The sequence below is a fragment of the Macrobrachium nipponense genome, chromosome 9 (assembly GCF_015104395.2).
Source record: "Macrobrachium nipponense isolate FS-2020 chromosome 9, ASM1510439v2, whole genome shotgun sequence".
Classification (NCBI taxonomy): domain Eukaryota; kingdom Metazoa; phylum Arthropoda; class Malacostraca; order Decapoda; family Palaemonidae; genus Macrobrachium; species Macrobrachium nipponense.
Window position 1 is genome coordinate 22,763,763 of NC_061110.1, and position 10,396 is coordinate 22,774,158.

The 10,396-nt window shown below is 46.5% G+C and overlaps 1 protein-coding gene across 1 annotated transcript in view; it reads left to right on the forward strand.

Moving 5' to 3' along the window:
* Positions 1–3,842: 3,842 nt before the first annotated feature.
* The window catches only part of LOC135218030 (isobutyryl-CoA dehydrogenase, mitochondrial-like), an 80,298-nt gene continuing 73,744 nt past the window's right edge, over positions 3,843–10,396 (forward strand). Inside the window, exon 1 of the mRNA XM_064254175.1 lies at positions 3,843–4,279. Within this exon, the coding sequence (XP_064110245.1) occupies positions 4,090–4,279 (190 nt within the window). The 5' untranslated portion in view covers positions 3,843–4,089. The remainder of the gene's footprint in view (positions 4,280–10,396) is intronic.

The following is a 10,396-nucleotide window of genomic DNA, read 5'->3' on the forward strand; positions in this document are numbered from 1 at the left end:
TGCCTCCCTGAGCACGTACACCTATTCAGGGGTGGGACCTAGACCTATGGAATGAATAATTAAAAACCCAAGTTGGGAGTGTGCTCTCCCAACTTTGTCTCCTGAAGACACATTGCAGATAGATCATGATCCCTGAAACAGAACCCGAACTTGCTCTCTATTTGGTATAAAGCCACGGATGTTCCACTGCATGAGAGCCATTATTTAGAGAAGGCATCTTAAAAAAAATTCCCTACTAATTTAGGAATCTGTGTCCTGGTGAGAGAGATCTTATCAGTTTTACCAGTACTATTTGACCTAGATCTAGTGTTACAGATCTTTTAGAAGATGGGCTTTCACTTGCCCTTTCAGTTTTACTTTTGTTTTTCCTACGATTGCTGAGTGACCGTGAATGAGGCGAAGAGGGAGAAAGCCCTCTTCTGACGAATAAAGAGGGCCTCTATCTCCTCACCGTCATCTCCACGGTGCACTGTAATGACAGGATCAGGTGAGGGCTCAATGTCAGGCAATGTCCCTGACCGAGGAGAAGTCGTCAACAAATTGGAGACCTGGCTTGAACCCTTGAAACAACAGGGTCCCCTGGCTTGACCAGTGTCTCTGCAACATGGGATACCCCACCAGGGGGGCATGGGAAGCCCCACCAAGGGGGGCACGGGAGGCCCCACCAGGGGGGGCACGGGAGGCCCCACCAGGGGAGGCAGCGGGAGGCCCCACCAGGGGGGGCATGGGAGGTCCCACCAGGGGGACATGGGGTACCCCTCTAGAGGGGCTGTGGAAAACCCCACCAGCGGGGCACCGGGGAGCCCCACCAGTCGGGCACCAGAAGAGGCAGTATTTAATTGTTGAGCTTTCAGGGCATCCGAATAAGTTTTCCTGCCCAACAGCTTCTTGGCCTGTCCCACACTGATGTGTTCGTCAAGAGATTTTTATTAATGCATCTTGTTCTTTCTTGAATGCACTACATTTCTTATCACGGGCTCGATGTTCACCCTTACAGTTTACACAAAATTACTGGTCCAGACATTCCTCGTGCTCAGGCTGGCCACACGATTCACAGAGTTTATTTCTGGTGCAAACAAACTTAGAGGAGTGTCCCAAAGCCAAAACATTTAAAGCACTGGAGCACTCTCGGTCTATAAGGACGAACTTTCATATTTCACTATCAAGAATAACTTCAGATGGCAGAGAAGAACTTTTAAATGTTAAAATAAGCATCGATGAGCGGGGCACTTTAAAAACCTTCCAAACCACATCTGGACACATTTCCAAAATTTCCTCCTCATCCATTTCATGTAGATCTTCATTAAATATAACACCCTTCGCATAACTAAAATTAAAGTGAGGTTTTATCCTCTTTATCACACCCTCAGGATCAAGCTTCAAATTTAGGAGCATTACTGACTGAACATTGGTCTTGGTATGAACTAAAAATAAAACTATTACGCCCAAAGCGAGTTACTTCTGGGCTCCCAACATTGCCGATCTTCTGGCTTACCAACCTTTTCACCTTGAAGAGGGTTGCCTCTCTCACCATGCGTTGAGGATAATTAACCACTTAGCTGGGTCTGGAGATCTGGAGATTATAACTTATTCTATTAGGATCTTTATTTCATTTGGTGGTTTATAAATGTCTAGATATCTAGGGACCTCTTCTGCCTCTACAAGTCCAACACTCATAGAATCTGACTTAAATTCTCTAAAGGCTCTGTGAGCTTCCGATGCATTGTTGAAAATTATCCAAATTCAAAAAAACCATAATTATTGCCAAGTTTATTTCTTAATTCTTTGATGTTCCCAATTTATAAAAATTCATTATATATCATGTCATAATTCCAGTCTAAGGGGACTGGTTTCACATGCAGAATGTTTGTAACAAGGAGCTCATTTGAAAAAGGCTCCAAAGTTACAATGGAGGAATTACCAGGTTTTTCCTTGTCCTTATCCTTGCCTAAGTCGTCAACCGAAGATCTAATTAATGTCGCCCATAAGACGAAGGATTTATGATTCGTCCAGGTAGCCCCCCACCCACCATGGAGCCACATTTAGAGGACAGTTGTTATCCCATACAGGGCTGCCCTAGGGGTACCACCCATATACACCCCACCCTCAGTGCTTAAGGCGTCATGATGTCCGTCGAGATCAGACCCAGCACTAAGAGCAGGGTTTGACATATAAACTTTCCCCTCGCTCGACCACGTTAGGTACTCGAGTTCTACGGTGAGGTGGCTTGCCAACCATCCTCACCCTCCACCAAATCCAATGAGTAAGTCCAAATCCTGTCCAAAACCAATCCAAAAGTCATCAACATAAAATCTGTATCTTATAGGGGGAGAAAGCAGAAGGATGAAAAGTTTTAGTAAAAGGAAAAGAGCTGACTTATTTAGTTGGATCAAACAGCTGGGCACCAAGGCCCAGTGAGAAAATATTAGTTCCCACCAGGCATCAGGGCCCAGCTGCTGAACCCTAAGCCCCCCATCCTCGACAAGGCTTCAGCATCTGGGAAAAAAAAAAAAAAAAAAAAAAAATTCTAGTTGATTTGTAAAATAGTAATGGTCAGTTTCTGAGTGCTAATGGCCATACCACGTTCAAAGCACCGCTTCTCGTCCGATCCCATTTCAAGTCCAAATTAGTATGTCGTAGTTCAGCAGTTTGTATGTAATTAATGAACTTCTTTGGGGGAGAGGGGGGGGGGGAGGGCGGGCGAGCAAAAATAGATTTTATTTCTGGTCTGTTTTTGCGCTGATTTATTGGCCTTCATCTCTCTAGTTCATGCGTCTCTGTTGACAGTGATAGAGTTTGCTCAGAAAAGTTACAATGTACAGGGAGATGGCCATGAGCTAAAGGACAGTGACTGCCAAGTAGCCAACTCTCTTAAAGACGCAACAAGTCAATTTTCTTTATAGAACGCTCTTCAGAAATTTCTTTACCAAGGAGAGCATTTTGAAGTTGATGCCTTGTAACCTTTAGAGCATTTTTTACTTTGGAGGTAAGAGAAAAATTACAGCTCAGTAATTCGCCTAGAATCAAGGGCTGTCAGCATTGGAGACTATATTTCTATTCATATTCACATGACTGTCACCAGATTACATAAGTTATATTTCTCCCCTACCATTGTAAATTCGTCTTTAATTTAATCTTATTTAAGTTGCTTAAATTCAATCCATTATTTAATACTCGTGGGAACCCTGTTTAGTTTCTTGTTTGTATTAGCATGCGTTATGGGGAAAGGAAATTTGGTTTCGTCCGAAAGTACATTAAGCTTTACTGCAGGTCAGTACTGTAATAGGTACACCTGACTAAAATTTAGCAAGACAACGATACCGCATTTGTTCTCGTACATCATATCAAAAAGATAATTTACAACATAGCAACCAGTACACATTATGGAATACAATTTTCTACAATTTGTCTGGTCGTCTAGCAAAGCATTTACTCTTTCTAAGTCAATTAATTGACAATAATTACTTATTCTGGCATTTTGGACAGGGATGTGGGATGACAGAGTTGAAACGTCTGTTTAAACTTGTGTCATTGATCTTAAGGACCTTTCAAACTGGTTTTAATAAGACACTTTTTCAAATGCACTAGTAAATTCTTGCATACAAATTGCGCAAGCAAATCATAGCAAGGTCTGCTTAACCAAGTGCACAATTGAGGCATATTTACCATTTTAAACAAGATTTCCATTTTCGAGTACTCGCAGGTTGTATTCGGATGGGAAAGAGGAAGAAGCCGGCAACGTTCAATCTCTTAATGTTTACCCCTGACTTGTATAACATAGATTGTGTGTTTCGTATACATTTTTAGATGCACTCATATGGTATACTGTAAATAACCCGATTATCTCAGAACAGACACATTCTTGCTGTGTTTCGCCTTAGATACCCTTGAGAAATTTTCGTCTTCCAAAACTGACGATCATATGTAGTTTACATGTTGTAGTTCTAATCCTTATGAACGCACCCAATTGAATAACAAACCGGATTTTACAAAACAATTCCCACTCGATTGGTGTTGTCTGGAGAAAATTAATTTGTTTAATTAACTTATCTAAATAGTTTATAAAAAAAATAACGCAGATTGACAGTAATGTCTCCAGTTGCTGGGTTTCGCAGCGTTACCGGAGTATTACAAAAGGCCTTTTCCAGTGGATTGTCAAAGAACTCTCGGTTCGTCGGTCATGGACGGATCAACCCAAGGCCCTTACTCTTATACAGCTGTCAAGGTTCATCTGTGATTGACACTGTCAGTGGCAGGAGTTATGTCACTTCAGTCGACCGTAAGTTATGGACTAGCATAGCTCTTGGCCCCCTAGTACCTTGTGGTAGTTTTGGTGATAGGCTAGGGTAAAAACCGAATGGCCGGCGGCCTCTACCATAGCTCGACCACCTTCCCGAAAATCGGAAATAGCTACCTAATGGCCTTATAATTTGTGACTTGGGAGAAAAAACTTATACTTCGAGAGGAAAGTAGACGTCTCGAGGTGTTGCTTCGACGGACGCTGGCTCTTGTCTAATGTCTATCCTGGATTACAGGATGTGTTAAAGGACTTGGTAGATCTAGGGTACTTACCTATCCGCGGCGGCCTAGACTATGGCAGTTGCGGGTTTTCTATGCAGTTTTACCTACTGAACAAGAATTTTAAGTAATAGTATAGGTATTTATTCGGACGACTGTAATGAACCCCCCAGGGGCCAGTACTAAACACGGTGAAATACATTGGACGCCCCAATCACTAGTGGATGTCGTATCCGCGGTTACATTCCTTGCCGTCCATGCGGACTGCTTCTGTAGAAATACCAAGTACTTTTTTGCGAAGGTGGTTGCGCTATGGAAGAGGCCAGCTATTCAGTATTTTACCCGTAGGCTATGAATTACTTTAATTCTTCACCAGTTTGCATGGGCGCCACCTAGGTATGAACCCTCCACAAACTAACCTAACCAGGTGTTAGGTCTTAGCCAGGTCTGGGGCCCTAGAAGTCTAAATCATAGAGGGGTTTCCAAGGGGTTGGAGCCAAAAGTATAACTCTAGGATATCTGAGAGTGAGCCTTTATTTGTCATTAGCCTGGCTGTCATAAACATAATAGGCTATAGTCTTTCTTACCTCCCCCTCTGTATTCATTATTGTTGCTAAATAAAGTAAATTTTCCAGTATTTAATGATGCTGTCCTAAACAGGTTTTGCACTATGGAAATTTTTCAATATTTTTAACCATTTCTGAAATAGCTTATAGGCTACCCCTTAGTCTGCAAGTAACCCCCATGATACACTTTGGACAGTCATTGATTAGAGGAGAGTTGTTAACTTCACTCCTGATTACATGAACTTTATCTGGATAGCTACCTAATGTTAATATGACAAATTGCTGTAACAGTTGACACCAGACAGTGGTTTGATTTTTGGGTAATTTAGAATATACTGGTTTTTATTTTGATAGGTAAAATGTCACAATTTGATAATTCTCCTGGAAGATGTTGCTATTCGTTACACTTAGGCAAAGACACACACCACTTTCTGGAAAGTCAAGCGTCTTGAATTATACATGCCATTTCCAAGTAAGTTCCCATAAAGTAGTTATGGAAAAATAGAAAAAACTGCACACATAACATTCTCCTTAGTAACCCTATATATAAATGATTACAGTCCCACTGATTGGCTTAAGATTTACACATTTTTGGGGAGATCAGGCATTGTATATTGAAAGTGATGAATTTATTGGCATGGAAGAAACCGAGGAAACTCATGAAAAATGGCTGGAGTCTAAAATTAACCTGGTACACCTTGCATAAAGTATTTATAGGTTTAACTGTTTGAAAACAGTAGTTTTCTGTAATATGGAAACAAAAAGTCCCAATAAATGCAAATGAATTACACATGTGCAAGAAGTCTTGGAACAGAACACCTTCAAAATAAAAAGTAATGCTAAACTTTAAAAAATTATTTAATCTGTCACATTTTTAATATTAAATACGTGACATTCAACTGCCTCCTATATTCTCTGTGGAAAAACTGCCAGAATTGACCATCATTCAACCATTTATTATACTGTAGTGTTTCTAGTAGGCTAAAAAATTTTGTTGTTCCGATACGTAATACAAACCATCGGTCCTTTAACAATAGGAAGTAGCTAGCGGCAGCTGGAACGGTCGTAAGCTTCGAACAAGGGGAGAACGGTAGTTAACTGCTTGTCCGATCGTCGCGCGCCGCGCGACTGGGAGGTAAACAAATCACTTTTGCTTTCGGCCGCGGGTGTGAAGGACGTGTTCGTCATCGCTCTCTGCCCGCTTCATCGTCGTATGCTTTGTTTTTATTGTGTTTTCTACTAATGGTTTGTTTGACTTGAAAATGAAACTGTAAGTACACTGTTTTCATTTTCATTACTTAATTATGAACCAACATGGAGTTATCGCCGTAGATGCGGCGATTTCCTCTCTTTTCATGATTGAACCCTTGAATTATGTCTCGGTGCCGAGGGCGGGCGCGCTCGCGCCGAGTCATGTATTTTGGGCGAAAGTGTGTAATTGAAAAATGTAAGTACTCTTTTCATTATATTTTTGCCCTGTGCGTTCGTTACCGAGAGTGTGATTGCGCTCGGCACGAGCCTTTTAATTTTGTATAATAGAATGCAATGAAAGTGGATTCGCAATTGCAATATTCTTTTCATTTTCATTTATTTATTTGCATGAAATTTAATTTGGATCAATTTTCGTTCTTACCCGGGAATTGATCCTTACGATTTTTTTTATGTGAAATGAAATCGCAAGTGCAGTATTCTGTTTCATTTTCATATATATTTTATGATAGCATCATATTATTGGATCAAGTTTCCGTTCTTACCCGGGAATTGATCTTTGTTCCGATACGTAATACAAACCCTCGGTCCTTTAACAATAGGAAGGTAACTAGCGGCAGCTGGGACGGTCGTAAGCTTCGAACAAGGGGAGAACGGTAGTTAACTGCTTGTCCGATCGTGCGCGCGCCCCGCGCGCCCGAGAGTGAAGAATCACTTTTGCTTTCGGCCGCGGGGTGTGAAGGACGTGTTCGTCATCGCTCTCTGCCCGCTTCATCGTCGTATGCTTTTGTTATATTGTGTTTTCTACTAATGGTTTGGTTTGACTTGAAAATGAACTGTAGTACACTGTTTTCATTTTCATTACTTAATTATGAATCAACATGGAGCTATCGCCGTAGAGACGGCGATTTCCGCTCTTTTCATGAATTGAACCCTTGAATTATGTCTCGGTGCCGAGGGCGGGCGCACTCGCGCCGAGTCATGTATTTTGGGCGAAAGTGTGTAATTGAAAGATGTAAGTACTCTTTTTCATTATATTTTTGCCCTGTGCGTTCGTTGCCGAGAGCTTGATTGCGCTCGGCAAGAGCCTCTTATTTTGTATGAATAGAATGCAATGAAAGTGGATTCGCAATGCAGTTTTCTTTTCATTTTCATTTATTAATTGCATCAAATTTAATTTTGGATCAATTTCCGCTCTTACCCGGGAATTAATCCTTACGATTTATTGCTGTGAAAGTGAAAATAGCAAGTGCAGTATTGTTCATTTTCATATATATTTATGATAGCATCATATTATTATGGATCAAGTTTCCGCTCTTACCGGGAATTGATTTTTCCCTCTTTAAGTTCTATGAAGTGAATCGCAAGTGCAGTATTCTGTTTCATTTTCATATTACTTTTCACTGCTGTGCTGGGGGTAGGGAAGCGAAGGTCTGCCAGGAAGTCGTCGGAAAGCTCTCCCGCGACTCCCTTGGTATCCGATTCTTCGTCTTCTTTCCTGCCCCCCCGCTCAGCTTCCTCGTATTTTGTTTTTGTCTTCCTTCCTTCCGTTCGGGGTGGGGCATGTCTCCCCCCCCGTGCGTGAGGGAACCCCAACCCCTCTTACTAATCTGTCTGTGCTACCGCAGGTGCTACAGCCGTGGGAGACGACCTTGGACAGGTATGGACCCACTGCGGCTGCAGGGCGTGCCTAGCATCCACGATCTGCTGCAGAGTCTAGCGAGGTCTGGGGCGGTGACCTTGGAGTGGTCTCCACTACAACCTTCACGGCCGCTTATGCTGCTTCCCCCCGCTGGTACTACACTCCCCATGCTGTGTCGGTGACGCCGTCTGCCGCTTCTAGGGCCGGTCGCCGCCGTACCGAGGTAGGGGTATGCCGCCGCCGCCTGTGTTTTCTTCGTGTTGCCTGCCCCAGACTTCCGCTGTTCCAGCAGCTCGCCCTGGACCGGCCGCCAGTACCACGCTGGCTGCCGATGATTCTACGAGGCGATGGCTGGGCCTGCCGTACCTGTCGCTGATAGTGGTTCCCGCTACTGGCTTGGCTGTCCCTTCTGTGTTTACCGCTGCCGCTGTTCCTGCCGCTCCTGAGCTGGTTGCTGTTCCTGTCGCTCCTGGTTCCTGCGCCTGTCCATGCTGGTCCTGCCATGGTGTGTCTTCCCAGTCCAGGTCCTTCCGGACAGGTGCAGTCGGGCCGTGTTGCTTCGGCAATAGGCCCGACTCCGGCCTGGATGGAGGACCTGACGACTGTCCTGCGTGAGCTGACGAAGAAGAGGAAGGTGTTTCATCTTCGTTCTGTTGCTTGCCTTCTTCGCTCAAGGCCCATAAAGCCGAAGAAGAAAAGGTGTCTAAGAACCTCTCCCCTTCGAACTTCTAAGGCCCATAAGCCGAAGTAAGAAGAAGGCGCCTCCCCCCCCAAGATTCTCCTCGGGAACTTCTAAGGGCCCGTCCCACCTCGGTGACGGGGAGGGGTCCTTCTGCTGGTCCTCCTGCTCCTTCGGGAGCGGGGCCCGTTCTCCCTTCCGTAAGGAAGAGATAGACGGGGACCAGAGGAGTATCGGTTTAGCTCTGGTACTTCCTCGCCTGGTGCTAGCGGCGATGCCACTACGCCAGGTCCGGCTCGGTCCTCTCGTTCGCGGGAGATCCCGAGTGTACGCTCTCCCTCAGGGAGACCGTGCAGCCAAAGTTTTCGGCGCCAGAGTTCGCTCGGCGCCAGACCACGGCACGGAGCAGAAGGCTGGCGAGAACCGCTCAGGTGACTCTCGCCAGGCCAGCGGCCGCTCTCGCAGCGACCAGCTGTAACCGGTTTTGTTATTCCCCCTAAGAAGACTCCTTCGGGAACTTCGAAGGGCTCGTCACATTCCGGTGTGACGGGGGGGTTCTTCTGCTGGTCCTCCTGTTCCTTCGGGAACGAGGCCCCGTCTCCCCTTCTGAGAAGAAGAAGAAGACGGGGAGGGGCCAAGGGTGTGCTGGCTACCGCTGGTACACCCTCGCCTGGTCTTGGCAGCTCTGCTGCTAAGCCAGGTACCACGGCTCGGTTTCTCGTCCGCGAGAAGTTCCGAGTGTACGATCTCCTTCGGGTGACCGTGCAGCCAAAGTTAAGACGCCTGAGTTCGCTCAGCGTCATGACCGAGGCACGGAGCAGAAGACTGTCGAGAGCGCTCAGGTGACTCTCGCCAGGCCAGCGGCCGCTCTCGCAGCGACCAGCCGGTACCTCGGGTGGACGTGACGGTCTCTGACCGGCCACGGGTTTGAGGCTGGGAAGAGGTCCCCCAGTCCCCTCGACCGACGGTACCAGCCTCGGCTGGTACCAGCGGTTTTGACGTGCCGCGAGGACGCTCACCGGTCTCACGGCAGAAAGCGAGCTCTGCAGGTCACACTGACCGCCGCTCCCACAGGGGGGACCGGGCGGATACGGTGACCAGCAGCAGCTCGTCTGACGCACGGGACCGGGGTCGACGTGCTCAGTCAAGCCGCTCGCCACAGGTGAGCGGCACGGCCAGGCCTGCAGATCGATCCCCACCGCGGGTTGGTGATCGGCTGCAGGCCCCCCCACGTACGCTGGTCCTGCCAGCGAGCGGGGGGGGGAGCGTCAGGTCTGTCTCTCCACTACCTTCAACTTCCTCGGGCTACACCGGGAAGAGACGAGGTAGCTAGGAGTGATCGTGAGAGGTGCGCCGCTCACGATCCCGTCACGACGCCGCACGTGCCACGTATGTCTTAGGACCAACCAGGACGTACGCGCAAGTGATTGGAGGAGACCGTCAGGGGGTGGGGGAGGGGGGAGGGGGTAGCGTCAGTTCTGTCTCTCCGATACCTTCAACTTCCTCGGCATACGCCAGGAAGAGCTAGGTATATAGGAGTGATCGTGAGAGATGCGCCGCTCACGATCCCGTCACAACGCCGCACGTGCCAGGTTGGTCTTAGGACCAACCAGGACGTACGCGCAAGTGATTGGAGGCAACCGTCAGGATCTGTTGCTGGTCCTTCTTCTGAAGGAGGAGGGTCCTGGGAGCTGCTCTTGTTGGAGGGACTGGACGGTCCTACTCCTCAAGACGCTGTAACTTCCGAGATTCAGAGTAACTTTACCCAGGTTATTGCACTGA